Consider the following 21,665-nt stretch of genomic DNA (forward strand, 5'->3'; position numbering starts at 1 on the left):
AATTAATACTCAAAATTAATTATAATATTAAAGCTATATATTGTGTTACAGGAAAATTATCACATTTTGTTTCTATTTAGTTTGTCTATTTAGTCCAAGTTTAATGATTATTATAAGATATACCTATGAAGAATCTCTGTCTTCCAAATCCCCAACTCATTAGTTAATTTCAAAGTTTATTGATTACTACTCAAGCATAACAGGATTCGAGAATCCTGACTATTGTTTTTAAAGGTAACATTCTAATGAAATTTGTAAACCAGGAAAAACTTATTTATATTGAATATAAATTGTTTTTAAAAACATGGTTTTGGCCAGGCAAGCCTGTAATCCCAGTGGCTTGGGAGGCTGAGGAGGAGGATCTAGAGTACAAAGCCAGCCTCAGCAACAGCAAGGCACTAAGCAACTAACTCAGTGAAACTCTGTCTCTAATTAAAATATAAAATAGGGCTGAGGATATGGCTCAGTGATTGAGTGCTTCTGAGTTCAATCCCCAGTATTCTGCCCCCCAACACCCCCCCCCAAAAAAGAAACACATGGCTTTGTTCACTTTTAAGAGTTTTATATTTTTTCTCAGAAAAATTATTATTAGATTTGGAAAAAAAATTAGTTTGGAAAAGAAGTTTGTAAACTCTCCAACACTGATATGCAGAGCTATCTGCTTTGCTGGATATCATCAGGAAATGTGTTTCTACAGTTAAATACATTGTTCATAAAGCAGAAGTCTAGTTAATTACTTCATGTTTTAATTTTATTTTATATTCTTCTAAAAATGAATTATGCCCTCCCCAGATAGCTTAGGTCTCCTAAATATAATTTAACTTCCGAATATCAATATTATTAAAATTTCAATTCTTGAACAATGAAATACCATGATACGGTAGCAACCACTAAAGTGTGGACTATTGGCCTCCATTCAAAATGATCCCAGTTGGCTATGCTGAAAAACTAAAAAAAAAAAGAGACTGAAAATCTATTATGTATTATATTATCCCTATTTCTGCTTACAGCCTTAATTTCTCATTGTCATCATGGTATTCTTCTCATATTAATCTGCTACTTAATATTATATTCATTTATCTGAATGATGATTTCTCCTTTCGTATGAATCAACTTTTGTTTAAAACTGGCAGCAGAGTTAATTCCCCCAAAGCCTTTTTTTTAATATACTTTCAGATTCAAGTTATTTCCCCAATATTTTTATTATTTTAAAGTTTCCTATATCAAATTCAAATAAAATCACAGACACAAATACACTGTGAAATATTTGTTCCATGACTATATATGACATAATCAACATAAATTTCAATATTACTATACCTGTATAAATGATAACTCTTGCTTAACATCTTTGAAGTGAGAAGTCATAGCATTAATTCGATCTTCATAGTCACGTAGCTGATCTTGCAACCTTGATCTTTCATTCTGCAGCTTTGATAACTGTAAATAATAAATGTCATGATTAACCAAAGTCTTATTAATCGGTAGTATAATTCAGTGACAGTGCACTTGCCTAGCAGGCATGAAACCATGGGTTTGAATCCTAGCACCTCCAAAAAATATATATATAATTTACTTTAAAAGCCCTTCCTGATTCTTTGCAGCTGAAGACGTAGCTCAGGGGTAGAATAATTGCCTAGCATGTACAAGACCCTGGGTAGGACCCCTAGCACTGCATACATACATACATACATACATACATACTTACATAAAGTTTTATCACCTTTAAATCCCTAAAATCTAAAGAAAATTATATCTTCACTTACTTTGCATCTTAGTTTGGCTAATGATAACAAAAATACCATAGACTGGTTAATTTAGACAATAAAAATTTATTCCTCACAGTTGTAAAGAATGGGAAGCTAAGATCAAGGTGCTGGCCAATTTGGTTCCTCATGAGGACCCTCTTCCTACTCTGCAGAGAGATGCCTTCTTGCTGTGTCCTCACATGGCAGAAAGATCATCTCTCTTTTTTTCTCTTCTTATACAGGGTACTAATCTCAACAATGAAGGCTCCATTCCCATGATTTAATTATCTCCCAAAGGCTCTACCTTCAAACACCATCACACAGGGGGTTAAAACTTGACCATACAAATTTTGTACATTCAGTACATAACACTTTGCTTCTTTAAATTTTCTATATGAACTGCTAAAATCTACTGACATTTTAAATATAAAGCAGAACATATTACATAGAACAGAATCTTTCTTAGACTTATGGCAGTAGCAGGATCCACTGCTAAAATGTATTTTTCATATAGCAGTAAGGCAAAAATGAGATTCTATTCCATAATTAAAACACAAGATGTCTTAAGTGAATAACAGCATGCTAATAAGACAACAAAAACACAGAACAGAAAACATGAATTTGAATAGTGGCTATACACCACATAGGGCTGCTTCTCTCCGAACTCCTTTTCCAACCTCAAAGATTAACAGACTAGGTCTTGGCTGCTTAGAACCTTTTCTTAATATATTTTATTTGCCTTTCAATTAGAACCCCTAATAAAAAACAAAATGGTACAAATATTAAACAAACAAAATAAACCTTTGGAAGAGTACAAGATATATTCTCCAAACCATTAGAATATGTCACACATCAAAGTGTATAAAGGTTAAACAAAGCACAAATACATTTCCTTATAGACTTGAGCTATAGTCCCCAAGGTATGTGGTACCTCACAGGGGCATACAACACAATCCACTGATAGGCAAAGAAAATATTAGAATTTTTATCTAAGGAAGAAAAAATATTAATTTACTCATTTAAATCCTACATACTTAACTAAACTTACATATAAAAATTAGTTTTTAGTATTATTGTCACAATATTTTATTGATTTTATATGCATAGTATTTATGTTAGTTGTTTCATTGATTTTGACTCTTTTGTTTACTTTGCTGTTCTTTGAATTTATTAAAATGAGTTTTTAGTTTCTTCTTGTCTTATTGACTTAATAATGAAGGCAGGTAAGGCTATACATTTTCTCTGAGTAAGATTTTTGCAGTTTCCCATCAATCTGGGTGTGACACAGTCTCCTTGTACTGTTTTCTAAAACAGGATTTTTCCTTTCAATTTCTCTTCCATATAAGATCCATCCAGGAATACATATGGCTTAAGAAGTTAAGATAGAGGATTATTTTTAATTTTTGATCCAAAAATCTAAAAATAATTTTTAAATATTTATTATAAATTCTATTGGCTTGCAGAGAATGTGAACTATGAAATTTCTATTTGTATAGCATTTTAGGAGATCTAGATAGATAGATAGATAGATAGATAGATAGATAGATAGATAGATAAATGGTAGTAAAATATAAAACACAATAAATTGCCATCTTAACTATTTTTTAAGTGTATAGTTCTGTGGCATTAAAAACATTTGTACTGTTGTGCCACCCATTATAGTCATTATCTCCAGAAATTTTTCATCTACCTTAGTGAAAATCTGTACCCATTAAACAAACCCTTTCCCAACAAGATCCCAAATTTTACTATTTCTTTCTTAAATATAAAAGGATATATAAGGATTTTCAGATATTTGTTGAAAAGTTTACAACATGTGGGGGATGGAAACATAAACTGGATCCCAAAGGATACAAGATAAGAACTAAACCCACATACCTACACAAAGAGATATAAATGAACACAAACAGAGAAACTGGAAATTATGTTGTACCCCTAAAACAAAATCATAGTGCTACAAAAAAAAAGCAACAAAGAAACTTAAAATATAATTGATCAATATAGTTGCCAAAATAAGGCATGATGTGGAAAGATAAACTTTTAAACACTTTCAAAAATTCTTTTTAAAATAAACTACAAAGAAATGGACAGCTGAACAATAACTGATTTCACCAACAATACTCCTAGAAGATAAAAGAGCAATTCATTCCAAATTCTAAGAAAAAAATTATTTCTGACCTAGAATCTTCTGCCCAGCAAAACTACCATCAAATGTGATGGCCAATAAAGATGTTTCCTGGAATTTCAAGACTCAGACTGTTTACCTCCCACAGACCCTTCTTTAGAGAACACTAGAAAGTATTCTATCAAATTAAGGAAATAATACAAAAAAAGAAGGTATGTGACCTAGGAAATAGAGCATCAAACCAGTAGAGGAATTCCCAATTTAACAACTGGGAACTAAACGCACAGTACAACCATTTGAGGATAAGATGAATCAAAATGAAAGATTTAAGGGCTGAGGATGTAACTCAGTGACAGAACATATGCTTGGCATGCACCAGGACCTGGGAGGGAGGAAGGGAGGGAAGGAAGGAAAGAAGGAAGGAAGGAAGGAAGGAAGGAAGGAAGGAAGGAAGGAAGGAAGGAAGGAAGGAAGGAAGGAAGGAAGGAAGGAAGGATTCAAGAAAAGATAAATGGTGTAAAAGTGGCTTCAGTGAGGATCAATAAGTTGATTTAAATATAAACTAAGATTAAAAACTTGTGATAATGGTATTGGATTGAATGCAAATAAAATAAACCTTGATGATATAAAAATAATAAAACTGGAATATAATGCTAAGTGAAGTTCGCCAACCACAAAAAAACAAATGCCAAATGTTTTCTCTGATATACAAATGTTGATTCATAATGGAGTTGGTGGAGAGCATGGAAAGGTTAGACAAACTCCAGATAGAACAAAGGGAAGTAAGGGTTAGGGAGGGGTCTGGGGGTAGGAAAGACAGTAGAATGAGGTGGACATGATTACCTAAGTACATGCATGAAGACATGAACAGTGTGACTCTAATTTGTGCACAACCAGAGATATGAAAAATTGTGTTGTATACGTATAATATGAATTGTAATGCATTCTGCTGTCATGTATAACAAATTAGAATAATAGTAATAAAACTGTGATCTTTAATGCTCCAAGACAAAATGTAAAAAAAAAAAAAAAAGTAAGAGTACTAATTTCTTTACCTTAAAAAGCAGGAAGTTAGAGAGGATCCAAGATGGTAGGCCAGAGGGAGGCAGCATTCTGTGTTGCTCCATGACCCAGGTCTCAACTAGTAGGAATACTGCTTCTCTGAGAGTGATAAAGGACCCCTATACAGCTGCTCACTTGCAGAAATCATCAGCGCCATGTCCCCGCAGAGCTCCGGGCCTCAGTATTAGAGCAGGACTCCAGGCTCCCGACACCCAAATCCCTACTAGCCCACACAGGGCTTCCCTAGTGCCTTAGTGGGATCACCGAATCAACACTGATGCAGAACTCCCAGAAGCCACTCCACTCCCACATAGGACACTGAGCTGCTACCCACCCACAGGAACTCCTGCTGCCATTTCCCTGTGGACCTTCATCTACCAACATTGGGCTCCCCCTTCACCTCCATCTTGCAACTCAGAAGTTATTGCCATAGTCCCCTACACGCAGTAGTCTGCCTGCACCTGGGAACATCCTACAGGCTCTGAAGACAGAGAAAAGCCGCAACTCTGCACATCACAGAGCTCATCACTGAACACATCACACAACACCACTGCCCAGCTACCCCCAGCCATACTGGACACCCTGGCGCTGGAAGTGGCCCACCTCCATCTTGGGTCACCTTCCTGGCCATTTTTGGTGGGGGCAGCTCCCAGATTGGAATTCCAACTGGCCAGGTACCTGATTTTCAAACCCACTCCCCCACAGTGGCCCATAACCCAGCACAGTAACTGCCAACACAAAACAGCTCTCAGTGAAACAGTGTGACCAGGGCACCGCCCATGGGAACCCCAGTGAGAGAGGTCCCTTAATTGAGAACTACTAAGGGAGAGGGAGAGGGTGCAACAGTTTGGAGACTAACAGAGACACCAGGAACTGGGAAATCTTCAGGCAAGATAGGGAGATAGAACCAGGGGCTCAAGTCATAAGAGAGGACCCAAAATACACCCTTGAAGTGCAGTCTCCCTCCAGGACTGGCAGGTGTCACACCTCACTTTCAGTTACCCTACACCAGGACCAATCTTCCCATCCTGGTTACCTTCACCATCATGAGGGCAGAAATACCAGCTAACAACAGACATCCCCACCTTATCAGATGAGAAGGGAAGCAGGAAAGATACTGATCTCCAACCAAAACAATTAATAATCCAGGTTTCTTTCTTCAAGACTTTTTTTTTCTCCTTTTCTTCTCCCCCTCTATTCTCCCACCCTCATGTCCCCAACATATTTGAAACCAAGTACTTTGCATGAATTAGGGTTTTGAGACTGGGATATCTGAATAGTATATTTTACCTGTGTAGTATATGCCTTTTTTTTCTTTTTTCCTCCAATTTTTACTATCTTAACATCCTTTATTTTTCTTAATACATATGTGTATTTGTTTTATGTACTCCACTGTCTTTCCACGTATTTGTCTACCCCAAATTACTTCCTGTCTATTCTCCTGCTACTAACTCTCTTCGTGAGATTTCTTTGACACTCCCTAAGAAATACTAACTCTATATCCGCACATCCTGCCTCCTCAGCATATCATCCTACACCTCCCCCCCAGTTCATTGTCAAACGTCAGAAACTGTAAACCCTTTTACAAACCTACTGATTATATTACAGATAATAATCAAATTCAACATTTCTGTACATTGTAATGAAATTGTAAAATCTTAATAGCAATGAATTGTTTATAGGTGGTACATTGTTTATATTGGGATATGTTAACATTGTTCATATTGAGGTCTGTTAACATTGTTCTTTCCCACAAAATGAGAGGTATTAGAACCCTAAAGGAGCACTATAAACCTATAGGTTAAAAGCAATAATGCCTAGGACCACAGCGCTAGAAGGGAACACACACAAGAAACATGAAAAGACAAGGGAAGAAAGTGCCCCAAACAAATCCATGGCTAGCACAGCAGAAGAAATTACAGAGAAGGAATTCAGGATGTACATGATTAAATAGTCTGTGAATTAAAGGATGATATAAGAGAGCAAATACAGGCATCATTTTGACAAAGAGTTACATAAACAAGCAAAAGATTATTTCAATAGGGAGATAGAGGTTCTTAAAAAAAAAACAAAACAGAAATCCTTGAAATGAAAGAAACAATAAACCAAATTAAAAGTCAAACTGAAAGCATCACCAACAGAGTAGACCACTTGGAAGACAGGACCTCAGACAATGAAAACAAAATATATAATCTTGAAAAGAATGCAGACTACACAGTGAAAATGGTAAGAAACCATGAGCAGAACATTCTAGAAATATGAGATAGCATTAAAAAGACAAAATTTAAGAGTTATTGGGATAGAGGAAGGCATAGAGTTCCAAACCAAAGGAATGAACAATCTTTTCAATGAAATAATATCAGAAAACTTTCCAAACATGAAGAATAATTTGGAAAAAACAAATTCAAGAAGCTTACAGGATGCCAAATGTATAAAATAACAGCAGATACACACCAAGGCACATTGTAATGAAAGTGCCCAACACAAAGAATAAGGAAAAAATATTAAAAGCCATGATAGAAAGGAATCAGATTACATATGGGGGAAAACAATTAGGATAACTGCAGGTTTTTCAAACCAGACCCTGAAAGCTAGAAGATCCTAGAACAACATATATCAAGCTCTGAAAGAAAATGGATGCCAACAAATAATCTTGTATCCAGCAAAATTATGCTTTAGATTTGATGATAAAATAAAAACCTTCCATGATAAACAAAAGTTAAAAGAATTTACAGCTGTAAAACCGGGACTAAAAAACATCCTTGGCAAAATATTCCATGAAGAAGAAATAAAAAACAACAATGAAAAGCAGTAGAGGGAGGTGTTACACTAAAGGAAAAACTAATAAAAGGAGAAAACAAGTCAAGTTAAATGACAAAAATAAACAAAAATGGCTGGAAATACAAATCATGTCTCAATAGTAACACTGATGTTAATGGCTTAAACACAACAATCAAAAGACATGGACTAGCATAATGGATTTTTTAAAAATAAAGACCCAACAATATGCTGCCTCCAAGAGACTCATAGATAAAAAAATCCACATAGTGAAGGTGAAGGGTTGGGAAAATCATACCACTCACGTGGACTGTGGAAGCAAGCAGGGGTTTCCATCCTCATATCACATAAAGTAGACTTCAAGCTAAAGTTAATCAAAGGGAATAAAGAAGGACATTTCACACTACTCAAGGGAACCATACACCAATAAGACATAACAATTATAAATATATATGCCCCCAACAATGGAGCATCTATGTTCATCAAACAAATTCTTCTCAAGTTCAACAGTCAGATTGACCACAACACAATAATCTTGGGTAATCTTAACACATCTCTCTCTCCACTGGATAGATCTTCCAACAAAAGCTGAACAAAAAAACTATAGAACTCAATAATACAATCAATAACTTAGACTTAACTGACATATGTAGAATATTTCACCCTTCAATAAGTGGATACAGTTTCTTCTCAGCAGCACATGGAGCCTTCTCTAAAATAGACTATATAATATGCCACAAAGAAACTCTTAGCAAATACAAAAATGTAGAGATACTACCCTGTGTTTTATCAGATCATAATGGAATGAAATTAGAAATCAATGACAAGATAAAAAATAAAAATTAGTCTAACACCTGGAAACTAAATAATATGCTACTGAAAGAACAATGGGTTGCAAAAGACATCAAGGAGGAGTTTAAAAAAACGTTTAGAGGTAAATGAGAACACTGACATAACATATCAACATCTTTGGGACACTATGAAGGCAGTACTAAGAGAAAAGTTCATTGCATGAAGAAATGAAGATGAAAAAGAAGAAAAAGTCAACAAATAAATAACCTAACATTATATCTCAAAGCCCTAGAAAAAGAAGAACAAAACAACACCAAAAACAGTAGAAGACAGAAAATAATTAAAATAAAGCTGAAATCAATAAAATTGAAACAAAAGAAACAATTGAAAAATTGACAAAACAAAAATTTAGTTCTTTGAAAAAAATAAATAAAATTGACAGACCATTAGCTACACTAATGAAGAGAAGGAGAGCGAAAACTCGAATTACTTACATACGTGATGAAAAAGGTAACATCACAACAGACACTATAGAAATTCAGAATATACTTAGAAATCATTTGAAAACTTGTACTCCAAAAAATAGAAAATATCAAAGGCATTGACAAATTTCTTAAGTCAGGTGATTTTCCCAAATTGAATCAGGATGATATACACAATTTAAACAGACCAATATCAAGCGATGAAATAGAAGACACCATCAGAATCCTACCAACCAAGAAAAGCCCAGAACCAGATGGATACACAGCCAAGTTCTATAAGACCTTTAAGGAAGAAGTAATACCAATACTCTTCAATTTATTTCAGGAAATAGAAAAAGAGGCAGCCCTTCCAAACTCATACTATTAGGCCAATATCACCCTGATTCCAAAATCAGGCAAAGATACATCAAAGAAAGAAAACTTCAGGCCAATATCTCTAATGAACATACATGCAAAAATTCTCAATAAAATTCTGGCAAATCACATACAAAAACATATCAGAAAGATCGTGCACCACCATCAAGTGGGATCCATCCCAGGGATGCAAAGTTGGTTCAACATTCGGAAATCAACAAATGTAATGCATCACATCAATAGACTTAAAGATAAAAAATCATATGATCATCTCAATAGATAGAGAAAAAGCATTGACAAAATATAGCACACCTTTATGTTCAAAACACTAGAAAAATTAGGGAGAACAGGAATATATCTCAACATCGTAAAGGCTATCTATGCTAACCCCCAGGCCAACATCTTTTTAAAAGGAGAAAAATTTAGGGCATTCCCTCTAAAAACTGGAAAAAGACAGAGATGCCTTCTTTCACCAATTCTATTTAACAGAGTTCTAGAAATACTGGCCAGAGCAATTAGACAGATGAAAGAAATTAAAGGAATACAGATATGAAAAGAAGAAGTTAAATTAGTACTACTTGCTGACAATATCATTCTATACCTAGAAGATCCAAAAAATTCCACCAGAAAACTGCTAGAACTAATAAATGAATTCAGCATAGTAATGGGATATAAAACCAACACCCATAAATCAAAGGCATTTCTGTATATCAGTGACAAATCCTCTGAAAGGAAAACTACCCCATTTACAATAAACTCAAAAAAAAATAAAATACTTGGGAATCAACTTAACAAAAGAGGTGAAAGACCTGTACAATAAAACTATAGAACCCTAAAGAAAAAAAAGAACCATTGAAGATAGAAAGATCTACCTTGCTCTTGGATGGGCAGAATTAATATTATCAAAATGACCATGCTACCAAAAGCATTATAATATTTAATGCAATTCCAATCAAAATTCCAATGGCATTCCTCATAGAAATAAAACAAACAGTCATGAAATTCATCTGGAAAAATAAGAGATCCAGTATAGCTAAAGCAATCCTTAGCAGGAAGAGTGAAGTAGATGGCATCACTATAACAGACCTTAAACTATACTACAGAGCAATAGTAACAAAAAGAGCATGATATTGGTACCAAAATAGACTGGTAGAGCAATGGTACAGAATAGAAGGCACAAAGACTAACCCACAAAATTACAATTATTTTATATTAGACAAAGGTGCCAAAAACATACATTGGAGAAAATATAGCCTCTTCAACAAATGGTACTGAGAAAACTGTAAATCCATATGCAATAAAATGAAATTAAACCCCTATCTCTCACCATGCACAAAACTCAACTCAAAGTTGATCAAGGATCTAGGAATTAAACCAGAAATCCTACATCTAATAGAAGAAAAAGTAGTCCCTAATCTCCATCATGTCAGATTAGGCCCCAATTCCTTAATAAGAGTCTTATAGCACAAGAATTAAAATCAAGAATCAATAAATAAGATAGATTCAACTAAAAAGTTTCTTCTCAGCAAAAGAAACAATCTGTGAAGTGAATAAAGAATCTACAGCTTGGGAGAAAATTTTTACCCCTTACACATCAGATAGAGCACTCATCTCTAGCGTATATAAAGAACTCAAATAGCTAAGCACTGAAGAAAAAAAAAAACCAAATAACCCAATCAACAAATGGGCCAAGGACATGAACAGACACTTCTCAGAGGATGATAAACAATCAATCAACAAATATATGAAAAAAATGCTCATCATCTTTAGCAATTAGAGAAATGAAAATCAAAACTGCTCTAAAATTTCATCTCACTCCAGTCAGAATTGCAGCTATTAAGAATACAAACAACAGTAAGTGTTGGTGAGGATGGGGGGAAAGGCACACTCATACATTGCTAGAGGGACTGAAAATTGGTGCAGCCAATACGGAAAGCAGTATGGAGATTCCTTGGAAAACTGGGTATGGAACCACCATTTGACTCTGCTATCCCTCTCCTCGGTCTACACCCAAAGGACTTAAAAACAGCATACTACAGGGATACAGCCACATCAATGTTTATAGCAGCACAATTCATAATAGCTAAACTGTGGAACCAACCTAGATGTCCTTCAGTAGATGAATGGATTAAAATAATGGTATATATACACAATGGAATATTACTCAGCAATAAAAGAGAATAGAATTATGGTATTTGCAGGTAAATGGATGGAGTTGGAGAAGATAATGCTAAGTGAAGTTAGCCAATCACCAAAAATCAAATGCCAAATGTTTTCTCTGATAAAAGGAGGCTGATTCATAGTTGGGTAGGGAGGGGGAGAATGGGAGGAATAGACTGAACTCTCTAGATAGGGTAAAGGGGTGGGAGGGGATGGGAAGGGGCATGGTGTTAGAAATGATGGTGGAATGAGATGGACATCATTACCAAACTACATGTATGAAGACACAAATGGTGTGAATATACTTTGCATACAATCAGAGATATGAAAATTGTGCTCTATATGTGTAATATGAATTGTAATGCATTCCACTGTCATATAACAAATGAGAATTTTTAAAAAAAATTAAAGAAGGAAGTTAATCAGTACTGTCTATAATTAAAACAGTTTTTGAAAAAACAGTAATTAAGCTGTTTAATTTTAAGTAGTTTTTCTTAGAGGAATTTTTAGCAATCAGTACCTCTTGCAATCAAGCAATACCTAAATTCAAAAATTCTTCTTTTTCTTCTCTCAATGCTAAAATTAATATTTTGTGTTAAAAAGTCACATGTAATAGGATTTCATTTTTCTTCTTTCTGTATAGTTGTGTAGCAAATGTCTGAAATGTTTATTTAATGTTATGATAGTCACTTCTTCAATCACCAGTAGGTGCTTTGGGGAAGTGATCTCTTATATTTTATGCCTGTACATTTATATTTAAATATCTTAAAGAATTGCTTTATTGATGTCATAGTTTATTCAGGTGAAACAATCATGAACCTTATTTTTCTTTCTTCCTGCTCTATAATTTTTAAGCAGCTAATAAAAGTCTATGTTGGGCTGGGGATGTGGCTCAAGCGGTAGCGCGCTCGGCTGGCATGCGCAGGGGCGCTTGGTTCAATCCTCAGCACCATATAAAGTAAAAAAAAAAAAAAAAAAAAGATGTTGTGTCCACCGAAAACTAAAAAATAAATATTAAAAAATTATCTCTTTCTCTCTCTCTCTCTCAAAAAAAAGTCTCTGTACATGCAATCTTGTGATACAGATATAACAATAACACTAAAAACTTACATTTAACCTACGTTATGAGCCTTATAACAATAGCATGAGGTAGTTATTTTTATTTACCTCTATTTTAGAGAAGATGAAACAGGCTCAGGGTGAGTAAATAGGACCTGAACCCGGGACTGGATACTTCTTATTTCTCAAAATTCAGTGCTAGATCTCTTACATTTCCTAATGTTGTCTTTCTTAGATAAAGAAAAAAAATGAAGCAGCCTTCTAAATTGGGTAAATAGGACAGAATATTCTGAAAAGTGTTTCCCATTCTTTTCAAAGGATAGCTTTAGGGATTTTTATTTTCATTTGTCAAAGGAGAGAAAAATTTCTATCTTGTAAAGTTGCATAAGCATCATGTGTATTTCTTGGATTCTCTTCTACACAAAACATCACCATACCCAGGAACTTAAGACTGACTGCTAAATGTTTTTAAAAGTTTGCTGAGACAGCTGCAATTCTTTAAAAACGAGTGCTAAGAACTGGAGTTGGTCTAAGTTCGTCCTTACAACGTAAAATATTTTGTCATACTGTGACAACTTGATCCCCACTTGAAATTTCTGCACTTCATATTTTTACATTCTTGTTGAACTATCCCTCTTGAAAACATCTTGAGTTACTGTCAGTCACTTTAAACATCATAAGCAGAAGCTCATAAAGAGATGTCAACCAAACGTGTTTTGTTTATAAACATGCTCAAATAACTGTTGCTGGGCAAACCTCAGGAATCCCTCTCTAAGTAGCGCTTAATTTCAAAGAAGGAAAAAGCGGGCATGGGAACCAGTCTTTCCTTTCTTGCCCAGGAGGCTTGCAATGAATACGTGGAGCAGGAGGGAGGAAATAGTCACTCGGGTTTTATAACCCCGAGATGTCAATTACTGTTTCAATTTAAAAAAAAAAAAAAAAATTGAATGCTTAACAATAACCGAAAAGGACAGGCTGGGTGAGGGAGGAAGAAGATGGCACGGGCGAGCGTTAGACAGAACCGGTGAGATGAGGAGAGAAATAAAACGGCCACGGTAGCGCTGCCCACCAGAGGACCCGCCGACAGACCCTCCCTTCTTCCTGCTGGTCGCCTTCACCTGGTCCTCACCTGATCCTCCAGGACCTTGTTCTCTTCGTTCGCCACTGGGATGGCAAACCCATCCTCCCAATGCAGCTCCTCCAGGAACTCGCTGCTCATGGCAAACGGACAGAGAACCCCCCCACACACAGCCAAACAAAAACCTGCGCTCGGGTACAGCGAGTGAGCAGCGCCCGCGCTGCTCTGAAGCACAGGCAAAGTTGCCACCCGAGCCCTAGCAACGGTACGGCGCCCTTAGTTACCAAACCGGAAGCGCCCAAACCCGGGGGTGGGACTTCCTGCCCTTGATTTCCCTACTAACACCTTGAGGAACGTTTTTTTCCTCAAACGCAGAGGGAAGCTAAACTCCCTTCCGAGGTTTTCAGGGACTTGCTGGCGGCACGACTTTCCATCTAAAAAACGGCCCTCGGAGGGTGTGAAATCTATGGCTCCAATAGCCGGTCAGAGGACCACAGGGTACCTGGGGGGTGGCTGCGCTGCACCGTGGCCTGGCAGAGAGGAGAGCCTACAAGGAAATAAACCCGGTTCTGTTGTTGTTGTTTATAAGAGGCATTTGCTGATTTGTGTAGATTTTTAGTACTATTATAGATGAAAATAGGCCGAGGTGGACTGGCATTTTGAAACAGAATTCACTCTCTACAATTATTCTGGATGTTCTGATCATCATATCTTAATCTCCTGAACTTCCCCATCAATGCTCATCTTCCTAACTGACCGCAGAGCAGAGGGTGGACCGCACAGAGACCGCCAACTCGCAGTGCAGAGTTTGGTGGTTCCTCCAGGGCCGCTTCTACACTCTTAATTTTTTTGCATTTTCATTTACTAACATTTAAAAATACGGAATTTCATATAAAAATCTGTATGTCCTTCTCTGGGCTAAGTCTAGATGGCAGAGCCCGTGTCATCAACAGGCAATATTCCCCTGGAAAACGCCCCCTTGAGACCAGCAAACATTTCACCAGATCACTAATTTGAATTACCTGTTTGGCATCCATTGGCATTTGCATTATGGTCTTTGTTTAGAATCTCAGGACTAGAGGGACAAAACAATCAGCTAATCTATTCCTTTCGTTTACTAAATAAATGAACTGAGGTGAGGCTACAGCGAAATAATTAAAGTATGCATTACGAGCATGAATTAATTTTGCACATCCAATAAGCAACCATTTATAAATTTTTCCCCCTAAAATGTAAATGCACATTAGAATAGAAAGTATAAAGAACAGCTATATATGCATCACCTTAACATCCCTATTTTCCATACATATTAGCTTTATCTGTATCATTTGCTGTGGTACTTCAAATTATAGACATGTTCTTTAATATCATTATCACATCTAATAAAACTAATAATCCTTCAGTATTACCTAACAACCATTTCAGGACCTGGACCTGGGATGTTGCTTACAGGTCGATTACCTGCTCAATATATGCAAGACCCTGGGTTCAATCCCCAGTACAGGGGAAAAAAAAAAAGTAATCCCCATAGTCATTTTATATTTATATTTTCTCAATTGTCCTGAAATACATATTTACTTGTGACTATAGGTTTGTTTTTTGTTGTTCTTTCATGCAGTACTGAGGATTGAACCCAGTGCTCTACCACTGAGCCACATCCTTAGCCTTTTTTATTTTGAGACAGGGTCTCTCTAAATTGTCCAGCCTAGCCTCCAGCTTACAATCCTTCTGCTCATTCTCCCACACTGCTGGTATTATAGACATGGGGTACCATTCTCCTTTAGTAGCTTTGTCTCTTTGAACCTACAGTGTTTTCCACAAATTTAATCTTGTGGATTTAGAAATGGTGTTCTGTACAAGAAACATGGCACCTACTCATTTCAGCTCAGAAACTGACTTCCTTAAAGAGACTCCTAAAGTGCAAGAAGTAAAAAATCTTCTTCGCAGCAAAGGAAACAATCAAGAGCATGAAGAGATAGCCTACAGAATGGGAGAAAATCTTTGCCACATGCACCTCAGGGCATTAATTTCCAGAATATAAAAAGAACTCAAGAAATTTAACACCAAAAAAAAAAATAATAAACCAATCAATAAATGGACAAAGGAACTAAATAGATACTTTCCAAATGAAGAAATATGGTCAACAAATATATGAAAAAAATAAAGGTTCAACATCTCCAGCAATTAGAGAAATGCAAATTAAAAATACACTGAGATTCCATCTGACTACAGTCAGAACGGCAATTATCAAGAATATGAGTAACAATAAATGTTGGTGAAGATGTGGGGAAAAGGGTACACTCATACTTGTTGGTAGGGCTGCAAACTGGTGCAACCACTCCAGTAAACAGTATAGAGAGTTCTCAAAAAAACTAGGAATGGGCTACCATTTGACCCAGTAATGCCGCTCGCTGATATGTATCCAAAGGATTTAAAATCAGCATACTATAGTGATACATCCACATTAATGTTTATAGCAGCATAATTCAAAATAGCTAAGCTATGGAGCCAACCTTAGTGCCTTTCAATAAGTGAATGTGGTATATATACACAATAGATATACTTAGCCATATAGAAGATGACTTTATGACATTTGCTGGTAAATAGATGGATCTAGAGACAATCATTCTAAGTGAAATAAGCCAATCCCCCAAAACCAAAGGTTGAATATTCTCTCTCATATATGAAAGCTACCCAAAGTGGGGTGGGAGGAGGATAGCCGTTCAGTGGATTAGACAAGGAGGAATGAAGGGAAGAGAAGGGGGCGTAGGAAAAGGAAAGACAGTGGAATGAACTGATACAACTTTTCTGTGTACATATATGAATACAACATATTGAATCTCACCATCATGTACATCCACAAGAAATTAATTTTAAAAATAATAATGGGCAAATGGCAGAAAGATCAATAAAGGGAATGGCTCAGGGAGAGAGGAAAGTGAGAAGGAAGGAAAGGTACTGGGGTCTGAGTTAGAATAATACTCCATGCTTGTATAATTATGTCAAAGTGGGTTCTATTGTTATACACATAACTTTTTTAAAAAAACAATGTCGTTAAAGACCACAATTAGCAAGGCATTTTCCTTCTCACTTCTACAATGTTTAAATCCTTATGTTAGCTTGGGAGGAAGACTCAGCTTGCAAAGGCAATTTTTACCTGCATAGAATAATGGAATTTTAGAACTCAAATATCTTTTAGAAGATCATAATTTATAATAGTTTAGTCATCCTACTAATGAAGACGTTAGTTTCTAGCTTATGTTCAGATGTCAAGTGGTTATCTATGTTGGAGCCTTGTTTGTTGCAATGCTGCTTTTTAAAATTATGAGTTATTACTTCCCACATATCATACACATTACTAATCTCCCATCCCAGTTACTAATTTGAATATTGAGAAATACTCCTTTGGCCAATACCAATTGATTGATTTATCCCTCTGAGTTCCAGCAGGAGCTGCTAAATACATGACTACTACAATCTTTGATGGGCACTCTACCATACTCCATGGCAAAGAAGTCTAGCAGCTGAAGCCTTGTAAAGAATCTCATGAAACCCATCTCAAGGATTCTATTTTCTGAATTTAAGGATGATAATTATATGACATAATTTTAGATGAAATTTCCATGTAGTCTTCAAATTCTACAATTCTGCCTTAAAATTATATTTCTGCAGCTTCAGTTCATCACCTCCACATCTTGTGTCACCTAGTTCTCACTCACAAGTGAGAACTCACAAGTTCTGGATCATAACCCTACTTGAATTCATTCAGATCCAGGTGTGGAAACAAAACCCAGAGTTTTTAAAGTCTTGTTGAGTTGAACATAAAATGAAATTACCTCCTGTGCCAGTAAATGGATGGAACTGGAGAACATCATGCTAAGTGAAATAAACAAGACTCAGAAAGTCAGGAGTTGAATATTTTCTCTCGTATGTGGAAGCTAGAGAGGAAAAAGGAATTAAAATAAGAGGATCTCATGAAAATAGAAGGGAAAACAGTGGAGTAGAAGAAGGGGATTGAGGGAGAGCAGGAGGAATGAGAAAGGGAAAGAACTGCTGGGAAAGGGGAAACTGCAAGATGAAATTGACAAGTTTTGCCATATGCATGTATGAATATATCACAATGAATTTCACTTTTATGTATAACTATAATGCACCAATTTTTAAAAAATCAATAAATAAATGGAAGGAAGTTCAGTAGAGTGGAAGAGTCAGGGGGAAGGAAGAGGAGAGAGAAAGAGGAAGGACTGGGGTTAAAATGTAGTCATGATGTTATATGCATCTGTGAATATATCAAAATGAGCCTATTATGTATGACTTATAATACAATAATAAAAAACATGGAAAAGGAGGGCTGGGGATATAGCTCAGTTGGTAGAATCCTTGTCTTGCATGCACTAAGGCCCTGGGTTCAATTCCCAGCACCACAACAAATACATGTATATAGGAAAAAAAATACTTAATACCAATAATACAAAGATGGCACCCTTCCATTATCTTATTTCCGTGTAGCTAACTTCACTCAAATCAGGTTAAGGACAAAATATAAAGAAAATTTTTTTTTGCAAAAATAAGGTTATCCTTTTTAAAAAATACATATATGTATAAAGTAAAAGGAAGGATCTTTTTACTTCCATGCCAAACCTATCTCTAGAAGATTACCACTGTTATTTACCCTAGTACATGTTTTTAATGAAGCTATAAATGCTTACATATATAAATTTTTGTCCTACAGAAATAGAATCATATTCTGCAAATCCATTTTTCACTTAAGAGTGGTGGCCATGTTTCCATGACAGTACATTTAGATATTCCTTAGTATTTTAATGAAAGCTTAAAATTCAATATTACCAATTCTACAGCAAACATCTTTATAATACCATACTTCACAAATTCTAGAATGTGCTTATTTTCACATTTTAATATCTCTGAAGTTGAGCTGCATCTTTTAATCAATAGTGTCTTAGATTCAGTGAAATTAGATGTAATTTTGCATGCCTATGTGTTTTGGTAAAACATACTTTTAGGAGTAAAATGAATGGAAAACCGGTATAAGCTATTTTATTTTGAAAGATACCACTAAGTTATGCTCAAAAAGCCTTTAAAAGTTGAGTGCAGTGGTGCACGCCTGTAATCGGAGGGGCTGGGGAGTCTCAGATAGGAGAACTGCGAGTTCCAAGCCAGCCTCAGCGATAGCGAGGCTCTAAGCAAACTCAGCGAGACAACTGTCTCTAAATAAAATACAAAATACGGCTGGGGATGTGGCTCAATGATCATGCCCCTAAGTTCAATTCCCAGTACCGGAAAAGGAAAAAGAAAAAGCCTTTAAATACTCATGAACAATAGAAGAATATTCTCCACAAACTCTGGATGCTATTTTCATGAAGTTACTTATGAAGTAAGATGTTAAATATTTCACAAAAGGCAAAATACAATATATTATTATTAATTGACATTTCACTGTCCGGAGCTGCCACATAGGAGCTGAGCGCCCCCTAGCTTTGAGTGATGGAAATGTAGAGACTGGCTTCTCTGACAGGGAAGCAGGTAGATCCCCATCTCCACTCAGCAGAGGAGCACAGCTTTGGGAGTGGGCGTTACCAATGGGAGCGGGCTGCCCCTTGTAACATTACCCCTCTGCCTTAAATGGTTAGAATGTTCTTTCAAACAGGCTCCGCCAATAAAACCAGGGTTCCAGGCATGCTTCATGCTCTTTGTTGCCTGCCTTGCCTAGGTCAGAGGAGCTGTCACAGAACCCCCCATCCAAAAAAAAAAAAGAAAGAAAAAGGTATTTTTTCTGTCTTTGTGTGATTATTTCCTGCCATCCCAGTTCACCCGGAGTGACCCTAACTGATTAGTCATGTGTCTCAACAGTTCACTGAGTGAGAGGAAGTATCATATTTCTGAGTGACTGAGCATATTTCTTCTAAGAATGTTTTTATCATATCATTTCCCCATTTTCCCTAAACTGCTGTCTTATTAAATTATAACAGTGTTATATAATGTTACAGATAGCATTACATATGTGCAAATAATGTTTTTCTCCCAATCTGGTTTTGGTTTTATTTTTAACATTGTTGTTAATATATTTTGCCATGCATAGCTCAGAAACTGCGCTTGTTACAATCAGCATGCTTCCTGTTCCTCAGGATCCAACATTCAACTCAGCTGTTTTTCTCCTATTAAAACATTTTCTTCTTATGGTTCTGTGTGTGTGTGTGTGTGTGTGTGTGTGTGAGAGAGAGAGAGAGAGAGAGAGAGAGAAGTACTGGGGATTGAACCCAGAGGCACTCTACCCTGAGATACACCCCCAGTCCCTTTGTTTTATTTTGAGACAGGGACTTGCTACCTGACTGAGGCTGGTTTTGAATTTGCCATTCTCCTACCTCAGCCTCTCAAGTCTTTGGGATTACAGGTATGCATCACCGTGCCCTGCTTTCTTGGAGGCTTTTCTGACTCTCTGCCATAAGAGAAAGCTTCCAATTAACCCATCAGTCTTGTTTGCTGCTTTATCTTGTCCTGTTTGGCTACTAAAGACCGGTCATCCTCAAGACCCAAGCTGTTCCTTCCACTGTTCTCTTTTTCCTCCTGTTTCCCTGATGATCATATCTATTTCCATGGCTCTAAATAATATGACTGGTGTATTAGTTTTGCTAAGTCTTCATAACAAAATGCCACAGACTGGGTGACTTAAATGACAAAAATTTGTTTTCTCAGAGTTCTGGAGGCCAGAAATCCAAGATTGAGATGTTTCTGATGAAGCCTATACTATTGGACACTGTATCCTCACTTGACCTCTTTTCTGTACTTTCCTAGTGTCTCTTCTTCTTTTTCTAAGGATCCCACCAGTCCTAGGATTAGGGCTCCACCCTTATATCATCATTGGACTTAGATTGATATAAACATGTACTTTCTCATATAAGGTGCTTTTCTTCCCTTCACATAATGGTTTTGATATTTATCCACATGATGTATATATCAATAGCTTGTTTTTAATTGCTAGATTGTTTCCAATTTGGGGCTATTGCAAATAAAGCTATTGTAAACATATTTGTTTCAATCACAAGCATTGCAAAGCAAAACAAAACAAAGACATATTTGTACAAGTTTTTTTTTGATGCACTATTTTAGTATAATTTTGGATCTGCACGGAGTTGCAAAAATAGTAGAGTTCCTGTATACCTTCACTCAGCTTTACATCTCCTCAGTATTATCATTTCATATTACCATGGTGCATGCTATTTATCAAAATAAAGACACTAACATTGGTACATTACTATAAACTAAACTAAACTGCAGATTTTCCATCTCTCCCATGAATGTTCTTCTTCTGTTCCAGAACCAAATCCAGTGTATCACTTTGCATTTCGTTATTATGTCTCCTTAGTCTCCCCTAGTCTGTGACAAGTTCTAATTTTTTTTCCTTATATTTCATTTGCCTTTCAGCATTGAGTAGCACTGGTCAGGAATTGTGTAATATATCTAATTTTATTTTGTTTGTTGTTTGCCTCATGATTAGGTATGATAAATCATGGGTTTGGGGAAAGAAAGCCACAGAGGTACAGTGCCCTTCTCATCACATGATATAAGAACACATGACTCATTAAAAGAGAATAAAATTATAGCATTTGCAGGCAAATGGGTGGAGTTGGAGAATATCATGCTAAGTGAAGTAAGCCAATCCCCAAAAACCAAGGCTGAATGTTTTCTCTGATAAGTGGATGCTGATCCATAATGGGGGGGACATGGGAAAAATGGAGGAAATTTGATGGGGCAAAGGGGAGGTCGGGGAGGGGAGGGGGGTATGGGGGCAAGAAAGATGATGGAATGAGATGGACATGATTACCCTAAGTACATGTATGACTGCAGATATGGTGTGACACTACATCGTGTACAACCAGAGAAATGAAAAGTTGTGCTGCAATTGTGTATAATGAATCAAAATGCATTCTGCTGTCCTTTATACCTAATTAAAATAAATAAATTAATTAATTTTAAAAAACACTGAAACCATAATGATTCTTTTTGTT

At 36.2% G+C, this 21,665-nt stretch overlaps 1 protein-coding gene across 1 annotated transcript in view; it reads right to left on the minus strand.

The window, feature by feature from the left end:
- The window catches only part of Ccdc39 (coiled-coil domain containing 39), a 61,392-nt gene extending 47,517 nt beyond the window's left edge, over positions 1–13,875 (minus strand). Inside the window, exons 1-2 of the mRNA XM_046466880.1 lie at positions 13,690–13,875; positions 1,321–1,440 (exon numbers count right to left, since the gene is read on the minus strand). Coding sequence (XP_046322836.1) covers positions 1,321–1,440; positions 13,690–13,779 — 210 coding nt within the window. The 5' untranslated portion in view covers positions 13,780–13,875. The remainder of the gene's footprint in view (positions 1–1,320; positions 1,441–13,689) is intronic.
- Positions 13,876–21,665: the final 7,790 nt, after the last annotated feature.

Source organism: Marmota monax, unplaced genomic scaffold, assembly GCF_021218885.2.
Source record: "Marmota monax isolate L192 unplaced genomic scaffold, Marmota_monax_Labrador192_F-V1.1 WCK01_AAM20220418_F8-fsc00074, whole genome shotgun sequence".
Lineage (NCBI taxonomy): Eukaryota > Metazoa > Chordata > Mammalia > Rodentia > Sciuridae > Marmota > Marmota monax.